This window comes from Trachymyrmex septentrionalis, unplaced genomic scaffold (genome assembly GCF_001594115.1).
Source record: "Trachymyrmex septentrionalis isolate Tsep2-gDNA-1 unplaced genomic scaffold, Tsep1.0 scaffold7, whole genome shotgun sequence".
Classification (NCBI taxonomy): Eukaryota; Metazoa; Arthropoda; class Insecta; order Hymenoptera; family Formicidae; genus Trachymyrmex; species Trachymyrmex septentrionalis.
In genome coordinates, this window is record NW_017305884.1 from 3,265,844 (window position 1) to 3,282,948 (window position 17,105).

At 42.9% G+C, this 17,105-nt stretch overlaps 1 protein-coding gene across 12 annotated transcripts in view; it reads right to left on the reverse strand.

Moving 5' to 3' along the window:
• Nucleotides 1-17,105, reverse strand: part of LOC108753531 (transcription factor 12) — a 131,948-nt gene that overhangs the window by 7,900 nt on the left and 106,943 nt on the right. For all 12 annotated transcript variants that reach the window (XM_018495185.1, XM_018495186.1, XM_018495184.1 and 9 more), the window contains 2 exons: nucleotides 5,741-5,822; nucleotides 2,417-2,553 (listed from right to left, as the gene is read on the reverse strand). In XM_018495185.1, coding sequence (XP_018350687.1) covers nucleotides 2,417-2,553; nucleotides 5,741-5,822 — 219 coding nt within the window. The remainder of the gene's footprint in view (nucleotides 1-2,416; nucleotides 2,554-5,740; nucleotides 5,823-17,105) is intronic.

Consider the following 17,105-nt stretch of genomic DNA (forward strand, 5'->3'; position numbering starts at 1 on the left):
TCGAGTATGTCGGTATCTCAGAATCTGTCCCTGGAGGTTCTCCGTAGTGTAGAAGGAATTCTACAGGTTCGCAGGAACGTCGTCTGATTTGTGAAACAGGAAGATACCAACCAGTCATTATCCTCCCTATTTTGACGCTCTATTTCGCGCTCTCTAGTCTAAGCGTCTCAAACTCTATCTTCGTGGATTTCTGTCGTAGGAGGACTTCGGAGAGCCAGGGATTTCTGCAGGATTTCAGAAGGGATGACGTCTTCCTCGAGCGCGTTCATGCGTGCGCGAAACGTCGGATTGGTTTATCCTATGTAGTTACAAACGATAAAGGTCTCCATTACAAGAATTCCGAGTGATTTCCGGGAGCCGCCGTGTGGCTCCCGCGATTTGTACGATAAGCGCTTCGAGCGCGTCTTTCCGGTTATAATGGATCACCTCGACCGCAGCAGCTTTGATATCGGATACGCCGAGCGTGGGATAGAGCTCTCTCTCTCTCTCGCATTTCTACTGAAACCGCTCGTAAAAGTCTAATTTTAAGTCACCGCCGACGGTCTATGGAGCGTAGTGTATTTATCAACAAATTAGAGTGTCCGGGAGACGCCTACAGAGACTTACGCGCCGCACGTAAAACGTCGCTTTTAATCAACGCTTTTATGAAGAAGCACAGCGATGGATAGAAGCGCAGCGAGACTGAGAGATTTCGACATGTTGACGGATATACTTTAGAAAAACTTAGAGACACATCCAGCGAGATCTCCTTTTCAGGATGGACCTGCGGACGGCGTTCTCAGAAGATGGGTTCTTCATTAAAGATGGAAGATCGTAAATATTTAATCTCTGGTAAGCAAAAAGAAATTTCCGTAACGTTTGACTCCGTCCTTCTCAGGCGCGTTCATCTTAAATCGTACGACATCTTTACGATATTTCTTTCTGTCATGTCACATAGGCCAACAGATCTCACTGCAGCTACGCGAACGACAATAAAATGGTTTGTCTTACGTTAAAAGTTGAACTTTATGATCCGAGAGCGCCGGAATACAATCTATCGTATTTAATCCAATCAATTGTATATATACATATGTGTATGTATATAAAAAAGAACGTTGTTTTAATAAAAATAAAAGCGACGTTGGCGAGAGGATCTCGCCATTTATTAGCTATCGGTGATTACCGATCGAAGGCATCACGAGCACGACGACGTCATACGCCGGTAGCAGAAGCCTACTCTCGTTGTCTCAAAGAGAGAGAGGCTGCCCGAGAGCCACGGGTACCACGAGGTGCCACGAAGAGGAGGATTTCGTGGTAACCATGAACGGCGTAAATCAAACGAAGGCTGCACTTGACTAGAAACACGGAGTAGCGGGAGGGTCGGGACTATATATAGACGCCAGTGAGTCATTTGACGTTACTCCGGGTACGTGGAGCACTGTCAACAGTGTCTCTCAACCGTAGCGAGACGACGAAGAGAGAACGCGACAAACAACCGGGTGGTCCGAAATAAGACAGCCAGGAGAGACCACCAGCTGGCCCGTTGGATCATGATGGTTGACGAAAGGGATTACAGCCGACGTACGGTTGGTTGAAGAGTAATGGCCGACCGAGAAGCGACGCGCGGCTCGTCCTCGAGACGACCCCCGGGTGCTTCGCGTGAATTCATGAATCGCCGAGAGACTGTCGAGAATGCGAGATTTAGCATTTAGGAATTTATCGCGTTCCGTGGAAAGCCGTTAAACGATACGATAAATCTCTGAAAAGTTCGTATACTTGTATTAGATGTTCTCTCGATCGAGAATCGTCGAGAACGTCAAGAATCCCGCATTTCTCGGAATTTCGTCCGAGAAGAGTGCATTTCGAGTGCAGTCATCCGTCCCCGCTTCGACGTACAACGACGTCGACGGGGAGGTAAAAGTTCGCGAATTAACGGAATTCGCGATATGCGAGAGTTTGTGGTGAAATTACGGCGTTCGGAGTTCTCCGATACGAAGAATCGATCTTTCGTCGGACCTCGTCGATTTTTGGGACAGAGAGAGAGAGAGAGAGAGAGAGAGAGAGAGAGAGAGAGAGAACCACCAAAGCTGCTCGGGAGGTACATCGATCTTCCGTAGCACCGAGATTAGGTCGCCCGCTTAGGTTTTAATCTGTCGACTTCCTCGTCGAACTCACGTATTCGACGACAGAGAGTATGGAAGAAATATCCCCGTGTCTATTACGAAGTTCCAGAGACGTCGTTTTCGCGACGGCGGCTCCGTAGGAACTAACAGTCGAGTCACGCGTGATTGATCGTTTCTTCGGATTCGGCCGTGGCAAGGGTATAGTCGGGATAGAAACGAGAAAATGCGAGAGAGAGAAAGAGAGAGGAAGAGAGAGGGAGAGAGAGAGAGAGAGAGAGAGAGAGAGAGAGAGAGAGGTAGGAGAAATCACTTACCATGGGGTCGTGGGGTAGGTGCATGGGATAGGCTGGCTGCGCCAGGTGAGAGGGTGCATATCCACTGTATGGGGGCTGGACACCACCGCCGCTACCCGTCCACGGGTCGCCGGGACCGGTTCCTGTAGTATTACCATCTGCAACAAGAGAGAGGCGCGGTTTCGATCAATCATGTGTCATCCCATTATTATTCGAATGTTCGAGAACGTTCTAAATAATCAATTCAGAGCAACCACGCGTTTGGAAAAAAAAAAAAAAAAAAAAGAAGAAGACGAAGATGATTTCAAAATATCTCGATAATATAGATTATGGAGTAATAAATAAGAATTTTGCGCGACGCATTATTAAGATACCTTCGGAGAACGTGCTTCCTTTTGAACACGACATCCATCTCGTCGTGTTCGTAAAAATTCTTTCTCGTCCGATGTAATTGAAGTATCGCAATGTAGAATAGAATCTCGTCGACTACCCCGGGCACACTTTCTACGTCATTGGAGCGGGAAATAATAAATAATAGAGCACGTGGCGCGTTCTCCGCTCAGCGAGCGTAGAATGTCGCGCACGTGCCCAGATAATGGGGCGTCCAAATCGAGTTAAAATGCATCCTCGTGGCATTTAATCGAGTTTTCCACTCGTCAGGGAAACGGCCGCCTTGCACTTCGTAATGTTTATACAATTTTGGTCGATTAACACAACGGCGATGTTCCGCTGCGAGCGCAGCGCCGCGCCAAACTTCCTAATCAAGCGGCGATGTCATTCCTTCCGCAGTAATTATTTCGAGAACGAGTCCGCGGTATGATACAACTTCCCTGGACTTTCGCCAAGTCGAAAATTTCGCGCTTTCCAACGTCTCACTCGGGTACCCGGGTGTCGTTTGCGGTGGAACCGCACACACACCCGGTATAAGGGCCAATAGACGCGGTACCCGGCGCGGACCATTATTTCAGTTGAAAACAACAGCAATAAGCTTCGGGAACGTATTTCTTGATACTTTTGCTTGATATAATTCCCGTACCGGGCGCTCCTCGACGAGAAAACGGAAACTAAGCCAAACTACTCGGGCGTTCCTACCAACTACCGGTGTTCGATGTCTGATAAAACTTTTTCGCCCCCTCGTCGTGGCCTCCCATTTATAAGCCATTCCGGTCAGCTACCGGGTGCCACGAGCGCCGACACGTATTTCGAAAGCGTACTTAAACTGCTACTTTTCTCATCTGATCCATAATAACGAGCCCGGCGGTGAAAACTTCGTCGATTTCATAGATCTATCATCGTGTAAGGATCATCTGAAATATAATTTGCATATTTAAGCATGCAAAATTCTTCTACGTATCATTTCTTCCATTAACGTGGATCCTTTTTTTTTTTTACAACTACCTGCGCTCTGCATTCTTTTACACGTTATTTAGGATTTAATCAAACAAATCCCTTGTTATTTTTATTTAAAATGTTAATCCTCCACCCGGTAATATTGGACTTTAAAAGCACAGTTTTGCTTTTTTTTTGCATTGTGTAAATTCAGGTAGATAAATTTGAATCAGTAAAAAAGTAAGTAAAATACAATCTAACTTCTGTGATAGTAAAAATGTATTGTTACAAAGCTTTCACAAGTATATAACTTTTTTTAAATCTTTATAACGAAACGATATGAGACAGAACGATATAAAAATCTGTATTGAAGTTTGAAAATTCAAACGAACGGTGACAATTTCATATTGTCGACCGGAGGTTGAATTTTATATACAGTTTCCAACGATTTCTTACTGCACGAGTCTGAAGAGAAGCGACGAATATCCGCGAAGTATAGAGCGTGACGGTGTATATCGCACCTGTCTTAATGACGATAATTTTTCAAAGATCCGTTATAATCTAAAATAAACCCGTGAAACGGGTTTTTACTGCTCTGTAAAAATCAGCAGCGGCTCCAACTAATGGAGCAATTCGCACGGCGTAACGATTGTTCCTACGACGCGAACAATCCTCGCGCGTAAATCGATTTTAAAGCAACAAACCGGCATTACGGATATAGCATGACGTAAGAGAGTGAGCACGCATCAAAGAGCGACGAAAAATTACTAAAACAGCGAGCCTAAGACGCCAGCGCTTCGATAAATGTTCGTTGCAACAACAAAGTAACATTCGCAGTGGCCGGTGGCGAAGCAAGCGGCGGAGAATTGCTTTTATTGGCAATATCTCGTCGACGAAGTTTTTCCGTGGAATCTTTTTTCGACAACGGTGTGTCGGATATATCCGCAAAATCCAACGACGAACTTCGATGCCTCCCCCCCCCTCCCTCCCCCGCCGTGCCGCTTGAACAAATAACGAGATTGTTATTGTTTTTACGCGCGACAGGCAGAGCGGCAAAATTTTACGAGCGAACGTTAAACAGTTGAATATTAGTGCGCTCGTAAAATTCCTTTTATCGTCTATTCGGATCGTTATGCGATTTCCAAATGATATATACGTACGTATACGTACGTAACGTACACATAACCGCGCCTATGCCGATGGCTGCTGATTCGCAGATAACCATCGATCTATCGAACCCACCAGGAGGTTCGCACTATCTCGTTTAATTACAACCATGTCCGCTGATATCGATTATTAACAGATATAAGTCAGTAATCTATTTCATAACTACTTTCGTGAAATTAGTAACGATAACGAGTCTGTTACCACGCGCTCTAATTTCGTTCTTAATCTACGTGATTGTTTGTTTGCCCGGGGAGATATATATATCGAGGATGCAATGATTCATTCAATAAAATTCCATTTTATTGTTATCGGAGTTAGTAAAACTAAAGTATAAGCCGTACTCTTAAAAAAAGTGATAAAACCAAAAAAAGAGGTTTTTTTTTTTTAGAAAAGGGAAAAAACCTCCTTTTTGTCTTAACAGGAAATTATTTATTAATCAAATATTAGTATTAGCAAGAAATATATTCTTAAAATCATAATCATATTATGTCACTTTTATTTTACAACCTTTAAAAACTCTTTTTGAATTCTAACGATTTTAATTCGTGTTCTACAAAATTGTAACAAATCCGGAATAATTAATCGAAATCACATAAAATACCCACAGTTTACATTTAAATTGTAAAATCTTATTCTTCTTAAGAACTCAAGTTCTCTTTTGACAAATGGAATGTGCAGTTAAGTTAGTCTACTTTTGATGTAATTAACAGAATTATTTTTACCAAACTCATTCATGATAACAATTTAAAAAAAAAATCACATTTTTTTTAATCGCGTCATTTTTGAAATAGAAAGATGGGATCTTGATTTTTCTTACTTTTAACAATTCTTGTTTTTTTATTTACTTACCGATGTAATAGGAATCCGCGTAAAGGGCACCCTTCGGCGACGTGTATCTCGGCGAGTCCTGTCCGAATTCATCCGAGCCATACTGCAACAGAAAAAGCAAATGTTTATAATTAAGAATTCATTATTAAACGTACAAGGCTTAAAACAAAGAACACAGGGAAATCCTATGATTCGTTCGAACGATTGACTCGCGAATCAACATGCGGCGACAAACGGAAAGACGCCGCGCGTTGTAATTTTCTCGTCGCGCTGTTTTACGAGCCGCGAAACTTTTCATCGGCGACTTTGTCGGCGTTTCAGCATTTCTGGTGTAATGCGAAAAATTACGCTGTAATTGCGACGACACACGGACTCCACCATCGTCGGCTATCAGGCGGACACCAGCACGATGTTGCATCCCCCCGTTTCTTGCGACATCTTTGTGCATTGTATTGTAGCGCGTCTCTCCATCGATCTTACGATAGACCCGGTCGACTATTACGACACCAAGCAACGTCGTGGCTCGTAGCGAGAATAGTCATTAATTCAGCGACGTAGACGCGAAAGAGGAACGTGCGCGCGCTTCTAGAGAGAGAGAAAATCGGTATGATGGAGTCATTAAATGGTTACACACATACGTATACATACACACGGTTATCCTTGCGCAACGGGGACATCAATAAAAATCTAAGATTAGGTCGTCCTCCTCGATCTAATTAACACCGTCAATCTTCACACAGGGACGAGTAGGAGATCTGATTTAACGACATTCGTCGCGTTGCGCGCTGTGATAATTTTATTCTTCATAAAAAAAAATCGTTAAACTGAGACTTTATGTGTTAAAAACGCCAGTGACGATAAACGCGTTGTCTCGGCGACACTTAGATTTAGTCGGTAGATATACAGTGCTTCAATTTTTAGAACGTGATGAAGGTCAGAAGGTACGGTGTTCATAAAAATAATTATTAGAAGCTCGTTGAGTTTGGGAGCTCGTTAAAATAGAGAGATGTGTCGAATGTAAGGCAAGATGCTGATGATGAAAGCGGAGGTAGTTACGTGATAAAAAAAAGAACACTACCAAATCAGTTTTCCGTAAAAATAACACTATACTATAGTATCATTTTTACACGGAATACTAAATAGCGTACATATAACAAAAAGTCACTTTTTACACACTTGGATTTGCAGTGAAGTCTTCGACTGTCTAATCCGATATTGCACTCCAATCATTTAAATGAAGGATAAAGCGCGCTATCGGAGCAAACGGTGTTACCCAATATAACTTGATTACTCATCCATTATGGACGTCTCTCCGAGAGAACTACATAGATCGGGAAATGTTCTCCTCCTCGAGAAGAGTCGCGGACCGAAGACGGATTATGCGAACTGCGAGTTACATACAGAACACATTCGTGCTCTCAGCTCCAAGTTATAGATTTATGATTGGCGCTCCTTTCCCTTCCATGTCCCTTTCCTTGAACCAAGATAGATACGAGGGCTTCGGGGGTGGAAAAAAAACAATGTAAGAGGATGATGCACAGAGAGTGCACGCGACAGAAACGGAGATCTATCGATCGTTTTGGTTATATCCAAAGGTTATATCCAAACGGATAACAATCGAGAGACTTCGCGTAGTCCGCATTTTCGCTAAATTTACCATTTTATAGCTGCCGTAGTCCGGGTGACAGACAAACATGTTGGACGGTCGGAGGTGTGTGAGCGTTGATTCGAGCGATACACCGACTCTGTCCTATCACATGGGTCACGTCATACAGCACGGCACATCACCACCACAAAGGTACGTAGATCCGGCGACGAGCGGAGAAGTCGCCGCGCGAAAACGAGAGAGGAAGACGAAGCGGAAGAGGAGCCGACCAAGTAAAAAAGGAACGAGAGAGAGAGAGAGAGAGAGAGGAGGAGCAGCAATCGCGCGCTATAACAACCCCTCGTCCCAATTTCTCTTCTCTCTCGTCGTGATATATGTTAAAATATTCCACGGCACTGCTGCCTTATCCGCTTGCACCGCGCCGAAAACTTTCGCTCTCTCTCTCTCTCTTTCTCGTCCCGCTTTTCCAACACGTCGAAAAGTGCCGCGCGTTCGCGCGGGACGAGGGCGACGGCAGAATAAACTTCGGCTGCTAACGCGAGGACTATGGGACGCCAGGCCGAAATTTAACGCCTTCTCTGGGCCATGAAAGAATCGTACAACTTTGCCGAACAACGTCGGAACTTCGTAACTACGCTTACGCGCGGAGTGCCGCGCGGGGTAGATATCGTTCTCGCGATAGATCGATAGTCGTGAAAACCACGTGCGAATGCAATTCCGTGCGGCAGCACGGGACGAGACTCGACTCGACTCGACTCGACTCGATTCGATTCGATTCGATTCGACGTGAAAACAATACCGAGCGACGCGGCCGACTACGCGCGACTGTCCGCCGCGGTATCGCGGCGTTCACCAACGCCAACGTCGATCGAGAGCGCGTGGTCGAGGTGGGAGCGACGCGCGACCCAATCGTCGTGGCGCTTGCATATGGAAGCGCGGTTTCGCGAAAGAAAAAAAAAGCGTAGCGGAGGGATCCTCTCTCCACGGAGAGTGATATCTCTCCGAGTCGTGCTGCTGCATTGACGATAAACCCCGATGGGGAGGGGAGGGGGGGGGGAGTGGATCCTCGAGAAAGGGATTGAACCATTTAGACAACTTTCTGATTGGTACATCATATTTTTCATGCTTAGGATAGAACGAGGTAAATACGAGAAAATGAGATGCGCGGATATCTCTTTCTATCTCGGGTAGATAGATCCTGAAAAATATGGCGAATCAAATGTATGGGTGTCCAATCGCTTGAGCGACGTCGACAATGAAATCTTCAGGCGTAAAACTTGAGCTTTAAGCCTTAAGCCATGAGAAATTGAGCAATCATAGTTGATTGTTCTCCTCTTTGGCTGTAATTGGTCAATTTCTTACTTAAAGGTTAAATTTAAGTTTTACACCTTAAAATCTCATTGTAGATGATACCGCCACTTGACGGTCTCTAGTCCTCTGATTTGAGTCGCGAGCGACTCAACGTGCGTTTTACGAGAAGAGTTTACGTTTCCATTCGTCGTGGAGCGACTGGGAATTGATTGACTCGAGGAGGCACGAACGACTGATGGTCAATCTATTGTGGATTTTCTACAATAAGCCTTTACCCGCGTCTTAAAGTCTTAAGTCGTAAGAAATAGTCCAATCACGTGAATCGAATGTGAGAAGAATAAGCGACTGCGATAGGTCAATTTCTTACGATTTTAGATTTAAAACTTGGGTAACGACTTATTGGTAGGAAATTCCATAACGCTCGCGGATTTCGATCGCGACGCGCGGATCGAGAAAACATGGTATTCGCTCCGTCTCTGTTGTTCTTCTTCTTTGTATCGATACGATACAACATGGAACAGAGACAGAGAAACAGGAACGAACGAGCTATTGCTGAAGTACGTGTGACAAATGAAATCGTTTTTCGAGAGCGTGCAACGCTGGCACCGCAGTATCTGGGAGAGATAGAGGAATAATTACGATTCGATAAAAGTATCGAGCTTTATCGGCGAAACCGGTCGATAACGACCTTACAAATAAGAACATCTCTCCGACATCAAGAGAGGGAGGTTAAAACTGGTACTTAATCGGCTGATAAGCCGCGCTGTACGGACTCTATTAATTTAAACGAATTGCTTTGACACTCGCGGTCGAAAACATGAAACTTCGACAACGACCGATCTCGTACGTCATGTTTCTCTCCTCTCTTTCAATCGTCGCTCTTCTTCTTATTCTTTCTAGTCTATGTAGAAATGAGATCGCAATAGGAAATAAATGAATTTAAACAAATTCATTTATTCGAAAATTAATCAATAAAGTGTGAACAAAGTTCGCATGATAGAAACAATTTGTAAATAAAGAAAATTTCAGTTATTTGATATTTTTAACGGGCCGAGTAGGGGCCGTCGTTCGCTCGTCTATTTATACGGATTAGTGTTTAATCGCTATAAATTTACTGGAATTTTCTCGGTTAGGCGATGGATCCGAAATTCGGCCGAGCGGGCCGCAAAAATGTTTGCTAAGCGTATCGAGATGTCGTTCGATATTCACGAGCCGACATCACACTAAACGGGCCATTAAATTATTCACCGAAAACCATAACGGCCACTTTAACCCGAGTCCGTAGAGACCACGTGCGTGGAGCGGCAAGAGAGAGAGACACCGCGTGGACAATAATTCACGTTTTATTTCCTCCTCGCGGCAGGACGTGCAGGAAAGGAAAGGACACGCAATGATAAAAATGTCGCCGCGCGGTCGACGCGGCGGATCAGAAATCTTAATATGTCCCGCTCGGATGTCCACAGACGTCCGTTGAGAGTCAGCGATTTCCAGCCAATATAAATGTCCTACATTGATTTAGTTCTCCTTTCCTACGCCCCCCCCCCCCTCTACCCCTCTGGGTCTTACGATCTATCGAGAGGGTGGGACGGAAAAGAGACAGCGGTGGTCGAGTCGAGGATGCAGAGAAAGCCGGACCGGACCAACGAAAATGTCTCTGTCAGGGAAATTAGCCTTCGGGGATCTGAAATAGAACAGAAGGGTGCGGCACCGCCGTACCTCCCTCCTTGAGAGACCGATGTTATGAAACCTTTGGAAAATTGAGCACGTGATGGCCACCTCACGTTCCCGATCAACCGCCGTCGTCACTGTCATCGTCGTCCCCATCCCCGCATATATTCTAGAAATTTCACATCCACAGTCGTGATTCACAGTTCGCCTCGCTCGACTTACTTAACACTGTACGGGATTGTATCGATTTGCAAGCTGACTTAACCACCGCTATCTGTCACTTTGTAACTACGAGATAGAGAATGTAATATTTGCACTTCTCAAAATAAAATCTAGAAACGTGATTGCAATAATAATAATTGATAACAATGTGAAATAATAATTGAAAATATATTTTGCTGATCGAACTCTACAATACGAGTAATTTTAATAAATAAATTCTGAAACTGAAACCACGATTACTTTCTCTTCGCACTGACTCTTCCCTGTGACCGTTATTAGATACACGTGGGCGGAAATGAGCTGATGGGTATAGTCAAGAGGCGGGGAGAGAGAGAGAGAAAGAGAGAGAGAGAGAGAGAGAGAGAGAGAGAGAGAGAGAAAGAGGGATAGGGGAAGATGTAAAAGGCGGAGGGTCACTATCAACGAGATAATTGATCGTCGATTATCCCCTTATTAATTACTATGGTAAGACGTTCGCCTGTTGAGGAGCGACAGACGAAACCAGGTGCCTCTTTCGAACGAAGTAATGAATTTTTTCCTTTTTTTCTCGTCGAACCGCTGGACCCTGGGAATTCCCACGAAGGCGTCTCCTATCGTCGAACAATCTCTCGCTTCACGTGAAGATGTCATGAGAATCACCGTTGAAACTTATTCGATTCGTTTGCCTCTGTTAATTTTCGACGCACAGAAAAACCGCCGGATTTATTATTTCACGCCCGAACAGACGCCTCGATAATAAATCCACATGTAATTGACGAATCGATAAGCCTTATCGGCCGCGGAGCCGTTTACTCGCCACGCTACACGCCACTTTTTCCCCTTTGTCGGCATAATGGGATAATAGCGGGGCGTTTGTGAAAAAAAGAAAGGCATAGATGCAACGGTCGTCGTAGTTAATGGGCCTCGTGTGCTGTAGATGACGACGAGATAATTTCAGTCAACAGCCTCACGCGTGTACACGCACGCGAGCGGAGACCGGCTCGCCGTGTCACGCGTGTGATAATCCCCCTCCCCTCCCCACACACACACACACATACACACACATACACACACACAAATTGCCGGCGACACGCAGAAATACAGCGATATCAGTAATAAAGAATAATTCAGACAATTCAAAGTAAAATTTGTTCAGTTGCGCGATAAGATGTGCGTTCGTCGAGCGAACGAATCGATAGAATTCCACGAGCCGAGAGACGATTTACTCACACAAATATTCATAAAATTCATTAAAATATACGGTATTCCGCTTTCCCATTTCTTACTTCTCGCATCTACTTAATCATGCAATATAAGTTACAAGGCATTCCGTCGTAAAATTTTATGTGTACGTCAAAAACAATTATCTGAAATACATTATTCGCGAGGCAATACGATAATGTACTGTTTCTTTTGTTTCTTTATTCATTTCTACGACTAATCGTAAAATTACCTTCGGCACTTGCAATATTCAACTTTACAATTTAAGAAAATATTCAAGACTGTGGAATCTATTCTGTTCAGCATTTATTTACTCGGATATGATACTGGCGTCGATATGATCCTAACTTCTTGTGCTGTTGGCGCACCGGGTGCTCGTGCAAAATCTTAATTCGCGACCCATAGGGGCACTCATAAGACGGCGGGGAGAAATGTGGGAACTTCGTGGCTCAATAAAAGCTGTTTAGCACGCTATGGTAATGACTGTGTGTGTGTGTGTGTGTGTGTCTTCTTTTCTTAAATTTATGCCTCTTATAGTATCCCTCGTGTGTTACAAGATCGCAATGGGTTCCCATGGTAAAGAAGCGGGCGGTCGTAAAGGAAATACCCGTAGATGGAATAGGCATGTACACGACACAGGACGACTTCCGGTTGCGCCATTTCGAACGGCTGCCAAGGAATTGGAACGTCTTTCCGAACGAACACTTGCACTTGTTACAAAGATGTCATGCCTTGAATAATTTCTTAAGGCGAAACTGAATTAAACACATGCTGAATTATGCAATATCGTCGATTACATCACGCTGACAATAAAAGAAACATTCATCCTTCACTCTTTTGAAAAATTATTTCACAAAAGTTCTCAACATTTAACATCTTAATGTCCTGAATCTGAAACTACGTCTATAAGACTTTCCTCCAAAGATTGTTTTTTTTTTATCAACATATTCTTTGTTATAATTAAAAATTAATATTATCTCCATTTTTTTATATTATTTTATTTTAGTCATAATTTCTGGAAAAAAAAAAAAGAAATTATACTAAATAGTAAGTTTGAGGTGCTAAGAAATATTGATTAAACGTTATATCAAATTATCTGATGTCCTTATCCGTGAACCTATTAAGAGCTCGAATTTCACAGAATCGCACTTATCGTATCATTGCGAGCATCAAGATAGCACGATCACCGAGAGAACAACCAGGGAGAGACGAGAAGAGGCTCGGGTGAGGCACGGTCACGGCAATATTTGAGATTTGTTTAGCAGACGTTATTTCATCCGTCACCGGATCGGATGTTGTGCTTACGCAGTAGTATGAAAAAGATTTCGCATTTATCTAGCCCAGGAGAGGCGATAAGAAGTGAATTTAGCGACAATCAAAATAATATTCGCCTTATCGGCCTTATATAATAATTTTATCGTACATTTCACGTGAGAATATTCTTTTATATTTCACGGATTCAGTGAAACCGTGTGCTATAAATTACGCTTTGTTATTCTTGAAAACTTATACGACAGTTCATTCGTAGAATACGTCAAAAGTTGAGATCTTCTGGTCGCGCGGTTACATTGAGGAATCGTGGAGTTTATGATTTTTGCGAGAAGATATTTTTATGCTCTACGCTTCGGCACGCCATAATCGTCGGATGACTAAACGCGCAGTCACGTGTAATTTTCGCTGAGCTGTCTCGAAAATCTCCAAGACAAAGCGGCTTCATTTAGATACATCGTTTTTCGAATTAATCACAGCTGAGAGGAAAATGATATGCGTTCTCATCAGAGCTCGATCTAATTGCGCAAACAAAAAAAGAAAAATTGAATGTTTCGATCAGGCCAAAAAGCAACATAAGTACATGAGCCGAAAACCGATTACCTTCCGAATGCCACAAGATATCGCAGTAACAAAATATTCACAAGTTTTTTTTTTTTTTAAGATCCAGAAAAAATTACGAATCGCTTCCTTACGAAATTTCGTCTAAAATAAAATTGTAAATTAACTCGAAATAAAAAAGAATGATCATTAAAGTTACACGAAAAGAAACAATTTTGCCAAAGTATCTAAAAATTCAATTAGATTAATACAGATTTGAAAGTAATTTTGTAGGGCCGTTAAAATAATTACGACGTAAAACGCTCAACATTATTGACGATGCTGTAAAAATACTGTTTTCAACATGATTCTAGCTACATTTTTAGATATTTCAGCAAAACGCGTTCATTTCAACGCAAGCTCGTCTAATGCGGAAACTTATTAAAAATACAAATTGTTTCTCCAAATTTTTTTTTGTTATATTTCAATCGACACGACCTGTAGACGAAGATACGTAAATCTCCTTAGAACAGGGCGACGATCATTCCGGATGTATAACCGGTCGGCCGGACGAGCCTCATTTTAATTGGTGCCCACTAATTGTTAATTATCAGTAGTACCCACCCGCGGGAACCTGACGTAAGAAGCTTAAAGCCATTTACACGGGACGGGTACAACCCGCCTCCGCAAGCGTTACCAACACACCATCGCCGATCGCCGTCGGTTTACAACGTTATAAACGTATAGGGCAGGTGTGCATATGTAATTCCGTATGGATGCCACCACCGCCAGGTACACCACGTGAAAAGAGACCAGAGATCCACGGCGGTTTACATTATTTATTAGGCGTACCGGCAACGCGCGTACACACCGAGTGAGAGCCAAGACAAACGACTGCATAATCAACAATTAGTCGCTTGATACGCGCTACGTGAGAGTTTTTAACGAGCGAACGTTGGACACGTCTGTATTGGCGAGATGCGTTTTCTCATCTCGTTGTCCACGTCACTGGTGTACCTTGTGCCGATTAATAATTTGCTCGTCAACTGTAGAATGAACAAATTTCTGGCTTATTTTTCGGGAAATAGCACTTTGAACTGTTATTAAGTGCAAATACTAGCGATGTGCTTCAAGCTGAGCGCTATTAAAAAGTTACACCCCCAAAATTTGCATTGTAAAAATCTGCTTCAAGCATTTTTAGATTTCTCCTCCTTGGATTCAAACACAAATAAGAGGAGAAATATATACCATTTTCGGTAACGCAGCAAGTCTTGGAGCTTAATAATATACGACTCGGATTTATTTTTCTTCGATTCAATCATTCAATGACACAAAATGTCATTGCTAAATTATCCTAGCTGTTATTATAATACCATAATTATCAAACTAGAAGCAGGCAACGGTTCCGTTACAAAAGGGAAGAAAAACGCGCTGGAAGAAGTTATCCACCACCGATGTTAGGAACAATAGTTCGTGAGGAACAATGAGAGAAGGCAAGCGAACTCGGTTTTTTTTCTTTCTCGACTGCTATAATGCGTCGACTCACTCGACGAGAATGCGACTTGAGCCCATGTAAAGTCAAACCGCCGCAAAAGGATCAAATCCATGGAATCGGCCTCTCTCGGCATGCGACTACGAGCTCCGTGCTTTGCTCGCCCGCTTCTCTTCGGATCACTCGCTAGAGAATATACGTCGACGCACCGGGGAAGAGCGAGAGAGCGAGAGCGAGAGCGAGAGCGAGAGAGAGAGAGAGAGAGAGAGGAACCGAGTCACTTCTCGAGAATGTGATTTAAGTCCTCGCATAAAAGACGACGTCGCGCAGAATTACAAGCGGCACGCAGTTCCGTCGGTCGATAGGATACGTCGACAGGAACGAAGAACCATCCTCTCCTGCGCTTACCGTGTAGAGAATACCGAACGATCGCCTACATCCGCGTTGGCCATTCAACATAGAGATGTTGCTGGGACGTTGCGAATCGCAACGAGATCAGCTCGCATTCCTCCACGTGACCGCGAGTAACGTAGTAATGTCAAACTCGAAACAGGACGCGTATACAACTATGCCGTTATTACATTGTTATGCATCTATTAAATAGCAGAAGCGCGCTAACTCCATTTATATGTCCAGATTCATTCTAAATATGACTTCGTGTTTGAAGCAAATATCGGAAATTATGGCTTTGACAATATCTAATTTTGTCCCGTACGTAAAACCGCAGAGAACGCGAGTTTGCAAGATCATTTTATTGTCTTTACTTAATCGGGAATCGCCTGAGGTATTTTTATCATAATGATAAAAAAATGTGAAATTGTCTCGATATTGTTTAATATATTTTTCTCTTTCTTTAATCCATAATATTCTCAAATATTAATAAATCAGCAAACACTCAGGCAATACGTTGTTAATAACAATAATAATAATAATAATTTCAATTGGAGTATAAATGCACTTCACGTGATTGGTTATATTTAAAAAAAATCAGATGAATACTCTTAAGTTAAACGAAAAGAAAGAAGTGAGAGAAAACGAGCGTGCAGCCTAGTCGCAACTAATTATGCGATAATTAGTTTACGCTTTTCCGTGACCGACAACTTGCTAGAACCGTTTCGTAATTGCAATTGCTCCTTCGGCATGTTAACTAGGCGACAGAATGCCTTTCCATGTTTAGCCGAACGTGGCAATATCTTCAAGGTTGCTCGAGCGACACCACATCTTCCTTCCTTCGGTGGTTCGTTATTAAATAATCGAAAAATTTATGACGCTGTAAAAATTCGACCCGCAAAAAGAATTTGCGCGCGATCATCCCTCGTCGTTAATTCTTACATCGTAAAATCTGGGAAGCACGAACGAAGAATTTAAGCTCAACGGAACAGCGCGGCGGCGAGAAGCAAATCCGTATGAACGAGGCTAAGATTATCGTAATGGCTCGCTTTACGATTACAGTTATCGAGACGGAAATCTGCGAAAGCCCGACATTAACTGCGCAAACCAGTCTCGAGAGGCTGCCAACCGTCGTCCTTCAAGCCGAATCCTTCGTATCTTCCTATAAACGCCTCGACATTTGGAATTATCCGGTATTTAACTTCACCACAAACTTCATGCCTACGTTTGTCCTCTCATGCCTTACTCTCGGAATTTTATTCCTGTTCAGTCGCTAATGGCTTCAATTAGTATTGCAAACAGGCACTGTGACTTAAAATCGGACTTAAAAACTAAGGTTATTAAAATGTTTGCTATTGTAAAAGGGAAGAATATCATTATTCTTTTTTATGAATAATTAAAAACTTTCGCGACTTTGGGATTTTTACATCATACGATATTAAAGTCAGTTAAAAGCTCTGTAAATTGATAAGAAAAAAATAGAGAAACAACAAGGCGAAACTCTACAAAGAGACGGAACGCGCGGATATATAATATATCAAATATTTCTTTCATAGATAGTCTCTATATTACATATATTAAACCTCTGTCTGCAATTTAGTTTTTTTTTTAATGCAATTTTCATTTCAAATTTCTCCGAAATAAAAAAGAGCGGAGTCTAGTTACCCTCCCTTCCTTTTAAAATATTT